We start from the raw sequence: 22,267 nt of genomic DNA, 5'->3' as shown, positions 1-22,267 counted from the left end.
TTTTTGCTCCGTCACTTGTGTTCACTTGTGGTTTCCAGTCGTCTTCTGGTCCCCACTCTACCTGGAAACATGGAGACTAAAGCAGCAGAGTCCTGTCTGGGATTGATTTGAATAGGAGCACAGAGAAGAAGAGAAAAGACTTGGGCTGGGTAAAACAATCTATTTCATTGATCTTAGATCGGTTTCGTTTTAATTTTGTGTAATTGATTCATAGTGGATGAGCTCTATTTTTCACAGCAGGACCAGGAGTACGCAGAAGCACGACCGGCTTCGTCTTGTGAACACCTGGAGAAGACTTGGTGTCACTCACGACGACTCTGGAGCAGAAAAGACATGGAGGAAGGGTGGGTGAACCCCTGAGCTGGAGCTCCTCCTGTCCTCAAACTGAAGCCACAGTCTGGAGGAAGTGGACGACCACAGGTTCTCTGACAGAGGAGCAGAAGCCGAATGTTCTGGAATATGAACTTGTATCCAGACTATCACCTATGGCTGAGTATGGAGTTAGAGGAAGAGGAAAGGACAATGTCTGACCGCTACACTAGCCCCCCCGCTCTCCGTCTGACCAACAATCATGGACCCCCCCCAAGTGAGTAGAAGCCACCAGCCATAAAACGGAATAAAGATGACGGAGAAGTCTGTTCTGATCCACTGTACAAACATGCACATGTTCATTATTTCAGAGCAGATTCATCTACTTCTGCTCAAATGTCAGATTTATTTCCTTTCTCATATCAATATTGATCCCAGTATTGCTGTGTTTCATGACTGCGGTACTCAAACAATCAGGTTACAACTCAAAATTATACTTTGGTATCACTAAATTAATCTGAATCAATCAGTTAATACTGAACTGACTCGATATTGGATCAAATTGAATCGAATTATGATTAATCGATTCAGAACCTTATGAATCAAAATCAAATCAATTATGGAAATTGGCCACGACAGCCAGGCGTAGAAAAGATACGACCAAACTAAAACTAAAACTAAACATTTAGAAAAAAAATGAAAACTAATACAAACTATCAAACCTGCTCTAAAAACAAATTAAAATGAACTGAATTAGAGAAAAAAGTCCAAACTAAATCAAACTAAAGTAGAATGAAAACTCCTAAACTGTTGTCCCCTTGGTGCTTTCAGACTGACCACAGCACAGCGGCTCAGTTCATGAACTGTCCCAGTCTGAGCCACAGATGAATGAAGTCCAACCTCCTGCTGGTGGTGGACTGAACACAGATCTGCCAGTGTCTGTGCAGTCATGGGTCCTGATTACAGACCTGTTTGTTAAAGGGGGTCACATGGGCCCACACCTGGTACTGGATTGTTAACGGGGCTTCTGGGTGTAAGCCGTACAATAAACAACAGAATAAACTGTGCAACAAACCTGAGACATGATCAGCATGTGCTCAGCTGTAAACACAGGATACAGCGTTCTGGTCTGGGGTCTGCTGTCCTCTGGTGTGTTCTTCTGACTTTGCTGTAAACCTGGAATTTCCCCTTTTAGAACAAATTAAGACACGTCTAATCTGATCTTATCTTAACTTACTTTATCTTATCTTACACTGTAAAAAAAAATCTGTAATTGAACAGAATTTTCACTGTTTATTTGACAGATTTTTCCTGTATTTTTCAGATCCAGGAAAATATCAATGAAATGACACAAACAGACTGTGATTTTACATGTCAAATGGAAAAGAACAGGAAAAAACTGGAACTGTGAAGAACCAGAAAATTTACATTTTTTAAAAGAATTTTTTTCTTTTCACAGAAAAATACAGTTCAAATACATTTGCAAATGTATCATAATTTCACAAATATTTCTTTTCTATTTATGAGATTAAACTGTTAAAATTTAATACTGTAAAAAATAAATAAATAAATAAATAAAACCAGATAAAATTACTGACAATTAACTGTAACAGAAATATTAGTTCTGTCAGTTGAACCAGACTTGTTTGTTAATTGACAAATATCTTGTGTAATTACAGGAGGTTTCACAACAAAAATGTTGAATAAATGTATTTTTGTGAATGTATAACATGTATAAGCACTGATAAACTGTCCAAATACAGTTTTTATCAGTGGATTGGACAACTGAGTCTCACTGAAAATTATTTATATATATATTTATAGGGAATTGGATTGTTTTAATACATGTAAATATTCTTTATTAAACATTAAAAGTCCAAAAATATGCAAAATCTCAAGTAAACTTAGGAAAAAAAAAATGTATTTGAATAATGGAAAATTACTGTATTTTTATGAGATGGTTATTTTCTGTTATTTTACAGTATTTTTTCGGCGCCCCTGCAGCTGGAATAATACTGTTTTTTTGTTTTTGTTGTTTTTACAGTGTATCTTCTCCTCTGCGTTTGCTTCCACCTGTAGTGGCGGTGACTGTTGGTCGTGTGCAGATGTAGTTTAACCACAAAGTCGAACATTTTCACCACTTTTCCAAAAAAAAAAAAGGTTCTTTTAAAGCTGATTGGCTCAGTACTCTGACCTTGTACAGTGTAAAAGCTTTTGGCAGCTCCAGCTCAATAAAGTGGAAATGTCGATACTGAGCTGTCAGACACCATTCTGACTTTAGTTTAGTGTTAGCAGCTTCAGTCCAGCCTTAAATTTGACTAAACACATGCTGTTTGGTTGTCAGGATGGTGTCACACTGCTGCACAGGCTGAGTCTGTTTGAAAGGAAAAGCAGGAGAAGCTGTTTGTGCAGGAAGCTGAACTGAAGCTGAACTGAAGCTGAACAGACACTGTTCTGTACACAGAAACAAAGAGCTGATGAAGCTGAACCGAAGCTGAACCGAAGCTGAACTGAAGCTGAACTGAAGCTGAACAGCCTCAGTTTATGTTCACAAACACAACAGCTGATCTGTGCGGTACACTACAGATCTGACCCATGTGTTCACTGGTGTAAATGCACCTGAAAATGAGAACACCTGTGTCTGTCCACAACCAACTACACAAGTGAGGACTGTGACAGAGACATGCATGTGTGTGTGTGTGTGTGTGTGTGTGTCCACTGTGGGTGGGTGGGGGGGCATCTGCACTAAATGGAACTGAACCTTTAACTTGTGCTGCCTCAGACAACGGACACCCACCAACATGTAGAATATGACAACACAGCACTGAAATCTATATGTGTGTGTGTATGTATGTTATCTGTTTGTGTGTATATGAATGTTACATGTATATGTTTGTGTATATGTATGTTACATGTATGTGTTTGTGTGTATATGTATATGTTTGTGTGTATATGAATGTTACATGTATATGTTTGTGTATATGTATGTTACATGTATGTGTTTGTGTGTATATGTATATGTTTGTGTGTATATGTATGTTATATGTATATGTTTGTGTATATGTATGTTACATGTATGTGTTTGTGTGTATATGTATATGTATATGTTTGTGTGTATGTGTATGTTACATGTATATGTTTGTGTATATGTATGTTACATGTATGTGTTTGTGTGTATATGTATATGTATATGTTTGTGTGTATGTGTATGTTACATGTATATGTTTGTGTATATGTATGTTACATGTATGTGTTTGTGTGTATATGTATATGTATATGTTTGTGTGTATGTGTATGTTACATGTATATGTTTGTGTATATGTATGTTACATGTATGTGTTTGTGTGTATATGTATATGTTTGTGTGTATATGTATGTTATATGTATGTTTGTGTGTATATGTATATGTTTGTGTGTATATGTATGTTATATGTATATGTTTGTGTATATGTATGTTACATGTATGTGTTTGTGTGTATATGTATATGTTTGTGTGTATATGTATGTTATATGTATATGTTTGTGTATATGTATGTTATATGTATGTGTTTGTGTGTATATGTATATTAGTGTGACTTACTTGAATCCAGGTAAGACGGTGGTGCAGCTTCCAGACTTCAGCCAGACGCAGTAAGGATCCCGTGAAGACAGACAGCTTCTATACACAGACAGACACAGACAGACAGACAGACAGACAGACAGACAGACAGACAGACACAGACAGACAGACAGACACAGACAGACAGACAGACAGGTGTTTATCACAGTGCTTTTATCTGTAAATGTCATATTTTGGGTTTCACATGTCATGGACACCAGTTCCATTACAGACTACTCTGTAGCAGGGGCGGTTCTAGGATCAGAGGTTCGGGGCTGAACCCCCACAGTGCAGGCTGTCCAGGCAAGAGAAATGTCACTGTTTTGTACATTTTAACACAATTTCAGACCATCGTTCCCATATTTGTGACAGAAAAGTGTAACATCTTTTGGGTCTGAGAAACTCGGTGACTAAACCATCAAATCTGATCAAAGTTATTTCAGCGCTGATCCACAGTAAAAAAGGAATGGATTGGAATCATAAAAGAAATAAACCTGAACTCTAATATGTGGTGGAAGACAATCCTCCATTTTGATACACCTCAGCATATACCTATATAAGAGAATGGGTTTAACTGCAGAGGAATGTTAGAGTCAGATGGACTTCAAACACTGTCTGTTCATGACCGTATATGGACTGGACAGGTTCTACCAGTGGAACATTTACACATCTGTTCAGAAATGAACATAAACCTACATATATGTGGAAGAACACTATCATATAACTTCAAAACATCAGCAAACCAGCACTTTGGTCATTTGTTTTCCACTTAATCTGATTAAAATACGTAACATTTAGCAGATTTAATCTGAGGCAGATCATTTCTATAAACTGTGGACCAGTGGATGTTCAGTGTCTCTGCTCCACTGTTTGTGCTTGAACCAAAAGACAAAAAACCAAACAATGTGTTTTATATCCAACTAGAAAAGACCTCAGAGTGCAGACCTCCACCAAGGCAGATCAGTGGTGTTTGTGTCGATGGATATTGAAGACGTCTACTTATTTGGATTTATGACAACAGGACACCTTCTAAATGGTGTTGGAGTTGTCCTGGTCTATCACAGAACTGATAAGACAGCAGCACACACACAGACCCCTCTGCTGTCGGTGGAAATGAAGGAACGGTGAGTGACGACGAGAAGGAATTCCAGCGGGTGGTGAGGCAGTCGGGGGACAGAGTGTGAGACCTGGACGGACGAGCTGAGGACTCGTATAAGAAGTTGGATTACATCGCAGGTCAGACCGTGGAGGGCTTGGGCAAAACGCAGAGGGTCTCCTGTAAAAGTGCAGGACTGAAGGAGAAAGTGGACAAACTGTGTAGAGACCTGACTGCTCTGAAGAGAGGAGGAATACTGAGGCCAGGTTACGACCAAAATGTGACTTATACTAAACGAAGCAGAAGTTCAGTCTTCCCTGGTCCAACTGTTTCCCTGAGAGCTGACAGAGCAGCTGGATCCTGCTGGAACCCCCTCCCCCTGCAGGCCAAACACTTCCACGGACTGGACTGAGAAGAACTGGAAACTGCTGAAGGACACATGGACCCACTGGGGCTTCCAACACGTGTCTACATGTACTGTGTGAAAACTCTAGGATGTCTTATGATGTATGTGTTTGCATTATCGTCCCTGTTCTTCACTGCAGATTTCACAGACAGGGTTCTGTGGCGGTGCGCCTGGTCTGCTGTGGCCCAACATTCCATTTACTGTACTGTACATTGTACTGTGCTGTCAAATGACAAATAAATATTATTCTATTCTTCTACTATTCTTATGAAGGAGTAATTCTGTTACTAATTCAATTACTTTTTGGAGAAAGTAACTAGTAACTATAACTAATTACTTTTCAAAGTAATTTTCCAACACTGGTTTTACAGACCTGTGTGTCTGCTCTGTTGATTCAACTCCACCGGTACACTGCTGTCTGTCTGTCTGCCTGTCTGTCTGCCTGTCTGTCTGTCTGTCTGTCTGCCTGTCTGTCTGCCTGTCTGTCTGTCTGCCTGTCTGTCTGTCTGTCTGTCTGTCTGCCTGTCTGTCTGCCTGTCTGTCTGTCTGCCTGTCTGCCTGTCTGTCTGTCTGCCTGTCTGTCTGCCTGTCTGTCTGTCTGTCTGCCTGTCTGTCTGCCTGTCTGTCTGTCTGCCTGTCTGTCTGTCTGCCTGTCTGCCTGTCTGTCTGCCTGTCTGCCTGTCTGTCTGTCTGTCTGCCTGTCTGTCTGTCTGCCTGTCTGCCTGTCTGTCTGCCTGTCTGCCTGTCTGTCTGCCTGTCTGCCTGTCTGTCTGTCTGTCTGTCTGCCTGTCTGCCTGTCTGCCTGTCTGTCTGCCTGTCTGCCTGTCTGCCTGTCTGTCTGTCTGTCTGCCTGTCTGTCTGTCTGCCTGTCTGCCTGTCTGTCTGTCTGTCTGTCTGCCTGTCTGTCTGTCTGCCTGTCTGCCTGTCTGTCTGACATTGGATTACAGTCTGTGGTTTTTACTCCTGCTCTTATGAAACTGATCTTTGTGGGTTTTGGGCTGTTAATTCTAACTGTCTAACACCACCACTGTCGCTGACAAAATAAATGCTCCTTTGTTACTGCTACAGACCATAAGGTTTACAGGCCTCACAGCAGCAGGAAAGAAAAGTTCAAATACACAGAAGAACGGACGCTGTTCACCTGCTACCTGTCCACTGACGCTTTCTGATCTGAGACCTGCTGGACCTGCTGTCAGGAAACAGGAAGTACACACCAGGACATGTGTGGAACAGGAAGTACACACCAGGACATGTGTGGTACAGGAAGTACACACCAGGACATGGGTGGTACAGGAAGTACACACCAGGACATGTGTGGAAACAGGAAGTACACACCAGGACATAGGTGGTACAGGAAGTACACACCAGGACATGGGTGGTACAGGAAGTACACACCAGGACATGTGTGGTACAGGAAGTACACGCCAGGACATGGTGGAAACAGGAAGTACACACCAGGACATGTGTGGTACAGGAAGTACACACAGGACATGGGTGGTACAGGAAGTACACACCAGGACATGGGTGGTACAGGAAGTACACACCAGGACATGTGTGGTACAGGAAGTACACACCAGGACATGTGTGGAAACAGGAAGTACACACCAGGACATGTGTGGTACAGGAAGTACACACCAGGACATGTGTGGAACAGGAAGTACACACCAGGACATGTGTGGAACAGGAAGGTACACACCAGGACATGTGTGGAAACAGGAAGTACACACCAGGACATGTGTGGTACAGGAAGTACACACCAGGACATGTTGGTACAGGGAAGTACACACCAGGACATGTGTGGAACAGGAAGTACACACCAGGACATGGGTGGAAACAGGAAGTACACACCAGGACATGTGTGGTACAGGAAGTACACACAAGGACATGGGTGGTACAGGAAGTACACACCAGGACATGGGTGGTACAGGAAGTACACACCAGGACATGGGTGGTACAGGAAGTACACACCAGGACATGTGTGGTACAGGAAGTACACACCAGGACATGTGTGGTACAGGAAGTACACACCAGGACATGGGTGGAAACAGGAAGTACACACCAGGACATGTGTGGTACAGGAAGTACACACAAGGACATGGGTGGTACAGGAAGTACACACCAGGACATGGGTGGTACAGGAAGTACACACCAGGACATGTGTGGTACAGGAAGTACACACCAGGACATGTGTGGAAACAGGAAGTACACACCAGGACATGTGTGGTACAGGAAGTACACACCAGGACATGGGTGGAAACAGGAAGTACACACCAGGACATGTGTGGTACAGGAAGTACACACCAGGACATGTGTGGAAACAGGAAGTACACACCAGGACATGTGTGGTACAGGAAGTACACACCAGGACATGTGTGGTACAGGAAGTACACACCAGGACATGTGTGGTACAGGAAGTACACACCAGGACATGTGTGGAAACAGGAAGTACACACCAGGACATGGGTGGAAACAGGAAGTACACACCAGGACATGTGTGGAAACAGGAAGTACACACCAGGACATGTGTGGTACAGGAAGTACACACCAGGACATGTGTGGTACAGGAAGTACACACCAGGACATGTGTGGAAACAGGAAGTACACACCAGGACATGGGTGGAACAGGAAGTACACACCAGGACATGTGTGGTACAGGAAGTACACACAAGGACATGGGTGGTACAGGAAGTACACACCAGGACATGGGTGGTACAGGAAGTACACACCAGGACATGGGTGGTACAGGAAGTACACACCAGGACATGTGTGGTACAGGAAGTACACACCAGGACATGTGTGGTACAGGAAGTACACACCAGGACATGGGTGGAAACAGGAAGTACACACCAGGACATGTGTGGTACAGGAAGTACACACCAGGACATGGGTGGTACAGGAAGTACACACCAGGACATGGGTGGTACAGGAAGTACACACCAGGACATGTGTGGTACAGGAAGTACACACCAGGACATGTGTGGAAACAGGAAGTACACACCAGGACATGTGTGGTACAGGAAGTACACACCAGGACATGGGTGGAACAGGAAGTACACACCAGGACATGTGTGGTACAGGAAGTACACACCAGGACATGTGTGGAAACAGGAAGTACACACCAGGACATGTGTGGTACAGGAAGTACACACCAGGACATGTGTGGTACAGGAAGTACACACCAGGACATGTGTGGAAACAGGAAGTACACACCAGGACATGGGTGGAAACAGGAAGTACACACCAGGACATGTGTGGTACAGGAAGTACACACCAGGACATGTGTGGTACAGGAAGTACACACCAGGACATGTGTGGTACAGGAAGTACACACCAGGACATGTGTGGAAACAGGAAGTACACACCAGGACATGGGTGGAAACAGGAAGTACACACCAGGACATGTGTGGTACAGGAAGTACACACAAGGACATGGGTGGTACAGGAAGTACACACCAGGACATGGGTGGTACAGGAAGTACACACCAGGACATGGGTGGTAAAGGAAGTACACACCAGGACATGTGTGGTACAGGAAGTACACACCAGGACATGGGTGGTACAGGAAGTACACACCAGGACATGGGTGGAAACAGGAAGTACACACCAGGACATGTGTGGTACAGGAAGTACACACAAGGACATGGGTGGTACAGGAAGTACACACCAGGACATGGGTGGTACAGGAAGTACACACCAGGACATGTGTGGTACAGGAAGTACACACCAGGACATGTGTGGAAACAGGAAGTACACACCAGGACATGTGTGATACAGGAAGTACACACCAGGACATGGGTGGAAACAGGAAGTACACACCAGGACATGTGTGGTACAGGAAGTACACACCAGGACATGTGTGGTACAGGAAGTACACACCAGGACATGTGTGGAAACAGGAAGTACACACCAGGACATGTGTGGTACAGGAAGTACACACCAGGACATGTGTGGTACAGGAAGTACACACCAGGACATGTGTGGTACAGGAAGTACACACCAGGACATGTGTGGAAACAGGAAGTACACACCAGGACATGGGTGGAAACAGGAAGTACACACCAGGACATGTGTGGAAACAGGAAGTACACACCAGGACATGGGTGGTACAGGAAGTACACACCAGGACATGTGTGGTACAGGAAGTACACACCAGGACATGGGTGGTACAGGAAGTACACACCAGGACATGTGTGGTACAGGAAGTACACACCAGGACATGTGTGGAAACAGGAAGTACACACCAGGACATGGGTGGAAACAGGAAGTACACACCAGGACATGTGTGGTACAGGAAGTACACACCAGGACATGGGTGGTACAGGAAGTACACACCAGGACATGTGTGGTACAGGAAGTACACACCAGGACATGGGTGGAAACAGGAAGTACACACCAGGACATGTGTGGTACAGGAAGTACACACAAGGACATGGGTGGTACAGGAAGTACACACCAGGACATGTGTGGTACAGGAAGTACACACCAGGACATGTGTGGAAACAGGAAGTACACACCAGGACATGTGTGGAACAGGAAGTACACACCAGGACATGTGTGGAAACAGGAAGTACACACCAGGACATGTGTGGTACAGGAAGTACACACCAGGACATGTGTGGTACAGGAAGTACACACCAGGACACGTGTGGTACAGGAAGTACACACCAGGACACGTGTGGTACAGGAAGTACACACCAGGACACGTGTGGTACAGGAAGTACACACCAGGACATGTGTGGTACAGGAAGTACACACCAGGACACGTGTGGTACAGGAAGTACACACCAGGACATGTGTGGAAACAGGAAGTACACACCAGGACATGTGTGGTACAGGAAGTACACACCAGGACATGTGTGGTACAGGAAGTACACACCAGGACATGGGTGGAAACAGGAAGTACACACCAGGACATGTGTGGAAACAGGAAGTACACACCAGGACATGTGTGGTACAGGAAGTACACACCAGGACATGTGTGGTACAGGAAGTACACACCAGGACATGTGTGGAAACAGGAAGTACACACCAGGACATGTGTGGAAACAGGAAGTACACACCAGGACATGTGTGGTACAGGAAGTACACACAAGGACATGGGTGGTACAGGAAGTACACACCAGGACATGGGTGGTACAGGAAGTACACACCAGGACATGGGTGGTACAGGAAGTACACACCAGGACATGTGTGGTACAGGAAGTACACACCAGGACATGGGTGGAAACAGGAAGTACACACCAGGACATGGGTGGTACAGGAAGTACACACCAGGACATGTGTGGTACAGGAAGTACACACCAGGACATGGGTGGAAACAGGAAGTACACACCAGGACATGTGTGGTACAGGAAGTACACACCAGGACATGGGTGGTACAGGAAGTACACACCAGGACATGGGTGGTACAGGAAGTACACACCAGGACACGTGTGGAAACAGGAAGTACACACCAGGACATGTGTGGTACAGGAAGTACACACCAGGACATGTGTGGTACAGGAAGTACACACCAGGACATGTGTGGTACAGGAAGTACACACCAGGACATGTGTGGAACAGGAAGTACACACCAGGACATGTGTGGAACAGGAAGTACACACCAGGACATGTGTGGAACAGGAAGTACACACCAGGACATGTGTGGAACAGGAAGTACACACCAGGACATGTGTGGAACAGGAAGTACACACCAGGACATGTGTGGAACAGGAAGTACACACCAGGACATGTGTGGTACAGGAAGTACACACCAGGACATGTGTGGTACAGGAAGTACACACCAGGACATGTGTGGAACAGGATCCTGTCAAAGCCGGTGTTTAAACCAGTTTGAATGTGTGCTAATGAGGACTCCTGTGAACTGCTTTAAATGCCAGAGTGTTTGACTGAGCATGTGCAGGTGTTCCTCCAGCGCCTTCACCTTCAGTCTGCAAACATCACACAGGAGTCCCACTGACAGCAGAGCAGTGTGTATCTGCACACAACACAACACAACACAACACAACACAACACTCACTCTGCCTTTTCTACCACCTGCAGCTGAGTTAAGGAGGAATTTCTGCCTCTGTGGATTTATGAGCGAGGTTTGTAAGTGAAAAAGGCATCGCAGATCTGCTGAGACCAAACCCTGAGTTTCCCAGAATAACCACCAACAGAGACGCACACACAAAAATCTGAATATGAGAGCTGGTGATGATGCCTGGTGTACCCTGGAGGATTTACAAACCATACACTGTAAAAAAAAATCTGTAATTTAACAGAATGTTCACTGTTTATTTGACAGATTTGTCCTGTATTTTTCAGATACAGGAAAATATCAATGAAATGACAAAAACAGACAGGAACAAACAACAGGAAAAAAGTGGAACTGTGAAGAACCAGAACATTTACATTTTTTAAAAGAAATTTTTTCACAGAAAAATACAGTTAAAATACATTTGCAAATGTATTGTAATTTCACAAATATTTCTTTTCAATTTGAGATTACACTGTATATTTCTTAAAGTTTAATACTGTAAAAAATAAATAAATAAATAAAATGAGATAAAAGTACTGACAATTCACTGTTCTATAATTTGTAATTTGTTCTGTCAGTTGAACCAGACTTGTTTGTTCATTGACAAATATCTTGTGTAATTACAGGAGGTTTCACAACAAAAATGTTGAATAAATGTATTTTTGTGAATGTATAACATGTATAAGCACTGATAAACTGTCCAAATACAGTTTTTATCAGTGGATTGGACAACTGAGTCTCACTGAAAATTATTTATATATATATTTATAGGGAATTGGATTGTTTTAATGCATGTAAATATTATTTATTAAACATTGAAAAGTCAAAAAAATAGCAAAATCTTATGTAAAGTTAGGGCAAAAAACTGTATTTTAACTACGGAAAATCACTGTATTTTTATGAGATGGTTATTTTCCGTTATTTAACAGTATAATTTTTGGCACCCCTGCTGCTGGAATAATACTGTTTTTTTTATGTTGTTTTTTTTTTACAGTGTACCTGAGTTTAGAAACGTAGGAGATCATAGAAAGAACGACAGATTTAAGGGATTTTCCAAAAGAACCCATGCATTAAAGGTGCACTTACTAATGGACTTATCCCAGATCTAGTAGGTGTAGTTGGTAGCTGGTGGACTTCATAAGAAGGGCTGTGTATGTGCGACAATCTGGTGATACGATACAAATCACAATACTAGGATCACGATACGATATATCACAATATACCATGATACTGTTAAAAAGGCAACTGTGTGTGTGTGTGTGGGGGGGGCTCAGATGCTTTAGGAAGTTTCCTTCGGTAAATCAAATGTGTCCAGCACCAAAAGGAGCCGGACAACCATTCTGCTGTTAGGATGAAGGACAAGACAAGTTTAGAAAAAAAAAAAAAGACATGATGACATCAGCTGGATCGATGCCAAAATAAGATACAATAAGTGCGAGGGGCGGGGCTTGTTGTGCCTGGACCCACTTGTTAATATTTGAAAGAAAACGCCCACTCAGCTGGACACCATGCTTTTCATTTTTGAAGAAATGAAATATATTTCAAACGCAGTTTCAGGAAGTGATATACTGTGTGAAAACTATGAAATGACTTTGTTTTTAATGCAGCTAATCTGATGTTTTACTACATTTCAGCATACTATAATACTAGTTATTACTCACTTTATGGAGATAATATAAAAAAAATATTTTTTTGTCTAAGAAAACTGTTAATTACAGTCTAATAACAAATAAATGATTTCCACTCAAACACGTTAGTGCAGATGAGGTTTATCAAGAAGAGCAAAGTTCCAGTACTGGTCTGAACGTCAGTGTATGAGGTGGTGCACGAGCGTCCACTGTGTTGGCTGATCTGGAACTGAAACAACTAAAGCCACAGCTGTAGAATAACTGTCCGCTGTAGTGAGCGCTAAGTATGAAAGGGTTAAATATGTGGTAGAGTTCAGGGGGACGCTGGAGCACAGGGAACAGAAAATGTAGATGATGTCTGTTCACATGAAGCTTAAATGCAGGGTCCAAATAACCCCATAATTAGCAAAAACAACCTTTTGGACAGAGTTGTTCCAGACCACAGGTGTCAAACATGAGTCCTGGGGCCCAAATCTGCACCCCCACCCCACTCCCCTCTGAGGTTCCATTCCAGCCCTGCAGGATGAAAGGTCATAACTGAACCTGAACAGTCCAGGTTTTCCAAATCCTTTTGGTTCAGGTTCCACATACAGACCAGTGGGATCCACAGTCAAAAGAACAACACAATAAACCAGAAAGAATGACAACCACAAATTTGCTGTGAAAAATTATGTGGAAAAAAAAATTAAGTGAAAAAAATCACATTACACTGTGAAAATATTTACATTTACAAAACTAATCTTTCACAATAAAATGCAAATAAATCCATAAATAAAAGCACAGATGAACAACCTGAACTGTGCAGTTTGAACAATATTCTGTCTGTTCCTAAATGTTTGGTGCATTTATGGATCCACTGGGATCTGCAGTTGTGTTCAGAATAACAGATGGAATATTGGAGAAACTGTTCACATTTTAGTTCAAACTCCAACATCTGAACAATATTCTGTCTGTTCCCAAATGTTTATGGAACACTGTGTGGAAATGCACATGTAGAAATAAGAAGTCCAGGCAGAATAGTGTTCAATTGCACTAATTTTTCAAATGAAGTTTCTGTTTTTTCAGGTTATTCACATCTTTTTTGTAAAATGTAAATATTTTCAGAATTTAATTGGGGTTTTTTGCACTAAAACAAAAAGACAAACTTGGATTTGTCATTATTTATAGGTTATTCAGTCATTATTTTACTGGTGTGGCCCACTGCAGATCCAACTGGGCTGAATATGGACCTGAACTAAAATGAGTTTGACACTTGTGTTCCAGATGACGGCAGACTGAGGTCATCAGGAGGTTAAAGTGACTGTGAGCTCTGACTGTGGGACACTGCACACAGCAGCGCTCATCCATTATTCATCCTGTCAGAATCCACATAGCCATAAGGAATGTGAGTGTTTTCTCATTCGACTGTTTTTCTCCCAGTCACTGCTCAGATTCACGACAAGGATGAAGATCTACACAACAGACCGAGGGAAAACAGGCCAGCTGTTTCCTGCTGTGGGAAGAGACCCAAGCAAGCGCTCAAATATGGACTTTCTACGTATGACGCTTGTTCTTTGGTTTCCCTCGTCACTCTTCAAAACCCGGGCCTTCCTCAAAACCTTCTGTCAAACTATGACGGACACACACACTGTAAAAAAATCTGTAATTTAACAGAATTTTCACTGTTTATTTGACAGATTTTTCCTGTGTTTTTCAGATCCAGGAAAATATCAATGAAATGACACAAACAGACTGTGATTTTACATGAAAAATGGAAAAGAACAGGAAAAAACTGGAACTGTGAAGAACCAGAAAATTTACATTTTTTAAAAGAATTTTTTTCTTTTTTCACAGAAAAATACAGTTAAAATACATTTACAAATGTATTGTAATTTCACAAATATTTCTTTTCTATTTATGAGATTAAACTGTTAATTTAAAGTTTAATACTGTAAAAAAAATAATAAAACCAGATAAAATTATTAAAAATTAACGGTAACAGAAGTATTAGTTCTGTCAGTTGAACCAGACTTGTTTGTTAATTGACAAATATCTTGTGTAATTACAGGAGGTTTCACAACAAAATGTTGAATAAATGTATTTTTGTGAATGTATAACATGTATAAGCACTGATAAACTGTCCAAATACAGTTTTTATCAGTGGATTGGACAACTGAGTCTGACTGAAAATTATTTATATATATATTTATAGGGAATTGGATTGTTTTAATACATGTAAATATTCTTTATTAAACATTAAAAGGTCTAAAAAAAAAAAGCAAAATCTCACGTAAAGTTAGGGCAAAAACTGTATTTTAACCCTTTCATGCATGAATGACGAAAACTTTAATCAAGATTTTTTTTTCCTGAGTGTTTTTATTTTTCTTCAGGCATGAAAAAAAAAACAAAAAAAAAAAACAATGCGATTGATTTTTTTTTTATAAACCTATTTTTTGTTACAAAAAATGTTCACTCAGCTGGACACCATGTGCTTAACCCTTTCATGCATGAATTATGAGAACATTAATCCAGATTTTTTTCTTTATTCCTCTTTGGGCATTAAAAAAACTATTATTATTATTGTTTTTTTATGAATCTATTTTTCATGGATTTGCAAAACTGTCCACTCAGCTGGACACCATGTGTTTAATTTTAGAAGGAAAGAAACACATATTTACTGATCTACTGTGTGAAAACTATGAAATACAAACATTAAATGCGGCTAATTTGATGTTTTCTCACATTTGAACATACACTACAAACAAAAAGTTATGGATATTTGTAACTAATTTTTGGGCTATTTTTTTCACTTGGGATTTTTGCACAATGTTTTTTACTTTATGTGTGTGAATTGAACTGAAACACTTTTTTTAAATAGCCAAACATATTGTTATTTATAAATGGCAAAAATGGCCAAAAAAAAAGACAAAAAACCTTTTTGTTTGTAGTGTACTCTAATATTAGTCATTACTCACTTCATGGACAGAATATGTCAAAAAAAAAAACAAAAAAAAAAAAACTTTTGTTGTTAATTACAGTCTAATAACAACAACAAAGAGTTGATTTCCACTCAAACATGTTAGATCAGGTTTATCTAGAACAGCACAGTTCCAGTACTGGTCTGAATGTACGTGTATTATTATGGGATGGTGCATTAGTGTCCACTGTGTTGGCTGATGTGGAACTAAAACAACCAAACCCATGAATATACAAGAGAACAGCTGGAGAACAACTGACCACTGGAGTGACCACTGGAGTGACCACTGGAGTGACCACTGTGCATGAAAGGGTTAATTATGGAAAATTACTGTATTTTTATGAGATGGTTATTTTCTGTTATTTTACAGTATTTTGTTGGCCCCCCTGCTGCTGGAATAATCTGTTGTTGTTTTTTTTTGTTTTTTTTTTACAGTTTTTTTTTTCCCAGTGTGAGGGGAAGGGGGGGTTTGTGTGGCTCATCTGTGTGGAAGCCCACCTCCACTGCAGTTCTGCTGGAGGTGGTGTTCAGCTAAGGTGACACCGCTGCTGAGTAACTACACACAATGACACTATTCAGAAGGAACTGAGGGAAAAACTGATGCACTTTTCTGAATATAATTGAGTTTGAAAGGTCAGTAAGTGCTGCTGTTACAGAGGATTTGCATTTGCACTGTTTAGTCTTTATCGCAGATGCCCTGAAGACATTAGAAGAAAGACTTTAGTGTCCCAGTCTGACAGCAGGGCAGCACATTTACAGATGGACAGTGAATGAATGAATGAATGAATGAATGGAAGAATTTATTTTTGGTTTTACATCAATCATTGTACTCAGTGCATCAATCATAATAAACATAAAAACCAAAAAAGAAATATTCTAGAAGCAAAAGCTTATTTTTTTGCCTCTCCTTTTCAGCTAATCCACTGCTTACATCAACTTAAATGTGAACAGCGTCGAGCATTCACACCAGAATAATACCAAATGAAAAAATAAAAACAAAAAAACCACTACAAAAACACATCTACCATCTCAATTCAATATTTCTGAATAATTTAAACTTCAAGTACTCTTTTTTTTTTTTTTAACTTCGCCAAAGGACAGGTCTCAGATGGACTGGACTGTGGGGACAGGTCTCACATGGACTGGACTGTGGGGACAGGTCTCACATGGACTGGACTGTGGGGACAGGTCTCAGATGGACTGGACTGTGGGGACAGGTCTCAGATGGACTGGACTGTGGGGACAGGTCTCAGATGGACTGGACTGTGGGGACAGGTCTCACATGGACTGGACTGTGGGGACAGGTCTCAGATGAACTGGACTGTGGGGACAGGTCTCACATGGACTGGACTGTGGGGACAGGTCTCACATGGACTGGACTGTGGGGACAGGTCTCAGATGGACTGGACTGTGGGGACAGGTCTCAGATGAACTGGACTGTGGGGACAGGTCTCAGATGAACTGGACTGTGGGGACAGGTCTCAGATGGACTGGACTGTGGGGACAGGTCTCAGATGGACTGGACTGTGGGGACAGGTCTCAGATGGACTGGACTGTGGGGACAGGTCTCAGATGAACTGGACTGTGGGGACAGGTCTCAGATGAACTGGACTGTGGGGACAGGCTCAGATGGACTGGACTGTGGGGACAGGGCTCAGATGGACTGGACTGTGGGGACAGGTCTCAGATGGACTGGACTGTGGGGACAGGTCTCAGATGGACTGGACTGTGGGGACAGGTCTCAGATGAACTGGACTGTGGGGACAGGTCTCAGATGGACTGGACTGTGGGGACAGGTCTCAGATGAACTGGACTGTGGGGACAGGTCTCAGATGAACTGGACTGTGGGGACAGGTCTCAGATGGACTGGACTGTGGGGACAGGTCTCAGATGGACTGGACTGTGGGGACAGGGCTCAGATGGACTGGACTGTGGGGACAGGTCCAGATGGACTGGACGTGGGGACAGGTCTCAGATGGACTGGACTGTGGGGACAGGTCTCAGATGAACTGGACTGTGGGGACAGGTCTCAGATGGACTGGACTGTGGGGACAGGTCTCAGATGAACTGGACTGTGGGACAGGGCTCAGATGGACTGGACTGTGGACAGGTCTCAGAGGACTGGACTGGGGGGCAGGTCTCACATGGACTGGACTGTGGGGACGGTCTCACATGGACTGGACTGTGGGGACAGGTCTCAAGATGAATGGACTGTGGGTGACAGGTCTCAGATGGACTGGACTGTGGGGACAGGTCTCAGATGGACTGGACTGTGGGGACAGGGCTCAGATGACGGGACTGTGGGGACAGTCTCACATGGACTGGACTGTGGGGACAGGTCTCAGATGAACTGGACGTGGGACAGGTCTCAGATGGAATGGACTGTGGGGACAGGTCTCAGATGGACTGGACTGTGGGGACAGGTCTCAGATGGACTGGACTGTGGGGACAGGTCTCAGATGGACTGGACTGTGGGGACAGGTCTCAGATGAACTGGACTGTGGGGACAGGTCTCAGATGGACTGGACTGTGGGGACAGGTCTCAGATGAACTGGACTGTGGGGACAGGTCTCACATGGACTGGACTGTGGGGACAGGTCTCAGATGAACTGGACTGTGGGGACAGGTCTCACATGGACTGGACTGTGGGGACAGGTTTTGCTCTGCTGCTGTACTCAGGGTCTGGAGCTCAGATGCTGTTTGTTGCACTGCTGTGTTCAGAAACACAAAGTCTGGCACAAACCCATATGTGTAGGTTCAGTTTATACCCAGGTTTACATCTGCACCAAATCCACGTCCCCAGTTCTTGTGTCCACCACCACACGCTGTCTGACTGACACCAGAACCTGGAAGGATCAGAATGTCCTCAAACTCAACACCAGTAGAACACAACTTCTCATCACTGGTCATTTGACATGTAAAATCAGTCTGTTTTGGTCATTTAACTGAGATTTTCCTGTATCTGAAAAATTCAAGAAAAATTTGTCAAAGAGTGAAAATTCTGTTCAATTACAGATTTTTTTTACAGTGTAGTTAACGTGCGTTTAAACAGATAATTCAGAATTCACCTCCATCTTTCCTCTTTTACCGTACAGTGCTGTCTAACATGTCTGTTGAATAGAAGGTGGAGGAATGTGCAGGTTCTCTGTTGTCTCAGACTCTGGTGGATGTTCACTGGCTTTTGTCATTTCAGAGCCTCATCCATCTGGAGGAGGTGAAATCACAGTAGTTAGAGGTGAACTCCTGTTTTTATCCACATGGGGAAATTGGATCTGTGCATTTTGCCCCCCCCTCCCCCGCCCCTACACACATAATCTATCATTAGTGCATTAGGAGGACTGAGGTCCTACTGATGGAGCTGAGGGACCGACTCCAGGACAGAACCAGTGTTCAGAACTCAGAGCTCCTCCTTCAGCCTGAACTCTGTGCATGTGTGGATCCACTCTGTCTGTTTAAATCCAACAGTTTCCAGGTTGTTCCATACAGCAGAAACAGCTGACTCTGGTCCCAGTCATGTGTCTGTCCACTGAGATTCAACTCACATCAGTATTAGCTGAGTTCTAATTTTAAATGTGTCTAATCCTAATGCTGTGACCCTCATTAGTACACACATGCACATGCATTTACACTTTCGTCAGCTCCGTCTGCATTAGAGCCAGACTGTTTATGTGAGTGACAAACCACCCCGGCCTACGACTCACTGATACAAACACATGAACACCACACAGTACGTTTGGGTTCAGTCACATTTTCTCACTTTCTCTTTAAACAAAACAAATCTGAAGCCGTGCACCTACAACACCAACAAGTGTTCAGAGAGCGCAAACCTCCACCAAAGCACCCTGAACACTGTGCACGTGTGGATCCACTACTTCTGTTGAATTGAACCCTTTCATGCACACTGGTCACTCCAGTGGTCACTCCAATGGTCACTCCAGTGGTCACTCCAGTGGACAGTTGTTCTCCAGCTCTTCTCTTGTATATTCATGGGTTTGGTTGTTTTAGTTTCATATCAGCCAACACAGTGGACACTAATGCACCATCCCATAATAATACATAAGGCTAACGAGGTTCATTTTGTCTTCTGTTTATGTAAATATAGTGTTTTCTTTTGTTCAGACAAGGAATAGTTTTTAGATGTTACCTGCTTGACAGTCACTGGAGTCACAGTTGAAACTGTCAAGCAGGTAAAATCTAAAAACTATTCCTCGTCCGAACAAAAGAAAACACTATATTTATTTAATACACTGACGTTCAGACCAGTACTGTAACTGTACTGTTCCAGATAAACCTGATCTGCACTGACATGTCTGAGTGGAAATTAATTGCTAATTGTCATTAGACTGTAATTAGCAGTTTTCTGGAACAAAAAGTTTGTTTTTTTTTTACATCTCCTCCTGAGACCCAGCAATGCATTTTGTCCTCCATAGTGGACAAAAGTCTGACAGTTTAACCCTTTCATGCATTAATTATGAGAACCTTAGTTGAGTTTTTGTTTTTTGTTTGTTTTTATTGAGTGTTTTTATTCCTCCTTAGGCATGAAAAAAACAATACGATTGAGGTTTTTTTTCATGGATTTCAAAAAATGTCCACTCAACTACACTATGCATTATATTCTTGAAGCAAAGAAACATGTATTTAAAACCCAATATCAGAAAATGATATGAAAACAGTGAAATAAAAATATGTTTAATGGTGCTAATCTAATATTTTTCCACATTTTAATATATTCTAATACTAGTTATTACTCACTTCATGGAGATAATGTGCAAAAAAAAAAAAAAAAACTGTCTAAAAATAACCCCAAATCCTTTTCTTACAGTCTAACAGTTAACCGCTGTTTCCACTCAAACATGTCAGTGCAGATCAGGTTTATCTACAACAGCACAGTTACAGTAACTTTTGTGCAGTGGACGAGATGATGCATTAGTGTCCACTGTTGGCTGATATGGAACTGAAACAACCAAACCCATGAATATACAGGAGAACAGCTGGAGAACAACTGACCACTGGAGTGACCACTGGAGTGACCACTGGGCATGAAAGGGTTAAATTATGGAATGTCCTTTGTAGTGGACAGCATTTTTTTTTTTTAAATAACGCTGTAAAACTCTTGTCCCCTACAGAGGATAACATGCATTGCTGGGTCTCAGGAGGTTCTGGAATGTTCAAATGTGAGAACAGATGAACAGCATTACAAACATGTATTTGACAGTTTTCACCCAGTCTGTCAGTAAATGCATGGTGTCCAGCTGACTGGACACTTTTGGAACCCCATGAAAAAGAGGTTCAGAAAAAGAAGAAAATCAATCTTGTTGCTTTTTTCATGCCTAAAGAGGAACAGGAACACTCAGGAAAAAAATCTTGATTAAGGTTCTCATAATTGATGCATGAAAGGGTTAAATTCACATCAATATTAGTTGAGTTCTAATTTTAAAAGTGTGGGAAATGGGATTTTCAATGTTCAGTGTAAATGTCCACAGAGTCCACATTCCACAGTGGATGTGGACAATTTAGTTCCACATACAAGAGACTGTTCTAAGCTACAGGTGGATCCAACTGGAGGAGAATCGGAGTCGTTTGGAATTTTGGATGAATTTTGGAAAATGTCTCAGTGATGACAGATGGAAAACTGTAGATGTTGTGACCTTGCTGTGACCTTGAACTTTGGCCTACTGGGACCAAAATGGACTGGGTTGGTCCCAGGGCCTAGGCCAGGGTTCTCAAACTCATGTTAGTTCAGTTCCACATTCAGCTAAATCTGATCTGCAGTGGGCCGGACCAGTCAAACAATAACAGAATAATAATGTCAACTCTGAACTTTTTTCTGTGTTTGAGAGCAAAAAAAGGAAATTTCATTATGAAAAGGTTTATATTTACAAACTATCCTTTCAAAAGATGTGAATAACATGAACAAACTGAAAAAATCTGTGTATTTTGAACACTAATCTGCCTCAGTTTATCATTTCCACATGTACGTTATAACGCACAGATCACAGTGGATCTACAAACACACAAAACATTTAAGAACAGACAGAAGATTGGTACAATTGTACTGACTTCTCTTCAGACATTTCAGGTTGTTCAGATTTGTTCAGGTTATTCACATTTTATTGTAACAGGATAGTTTGTAAATGTAAATATTTTCATAAATTAATGTTATTTTTGCCACTAAAACAAAGAAACATTTGAAGTGGTTCATTCTAGACTTTTTAGCTTAATTCAAGATTTTTTTACTTAATTGAATGATTTGTT

The 22,267-nt window shown here is 42.0% G+C and overlaps 1 protein-coding gene across 1 annotated transcript in view; it reads right to left on the bottom strand.

The window, feature by feature from the left end:
- Positions 1-22,267, bottom strand: part of LOC115415836 (semaphorin-6D-like) — a 211,175-nt gene that overhangs the window by 109,566 nt on the left and 79,342 nt on the right. The window contains 1 exon segment of the mRNA XM_030129485.1: positions 3,890-3,967. Within this exon segment, the coding sequence (XP_029985345.1) occupies positions 3,890-3,967 (78 nt within the window).

This window comes from Sphaeramia orbicularis, unplaced genomic scaffold (assembly GCF_902148855.1).
Source record: "Sphaeramia orbicularis unplaced genomic scaffold, fSphaOr1.1, whole genome shotgun sequence".
Classification (NCBI taxonomy): Eukaryota; Metazoa; Chordata; class Actinopteri; order Kurtiformes; family Apogonidae; genus Sphaeramia; species Sphaeramia orbicularis.
The sequence above is the reverse complement of the archived record's forward strand: the minus strand, read 5'-3'. Positions and strand labels throughout refer to the sequence as shown.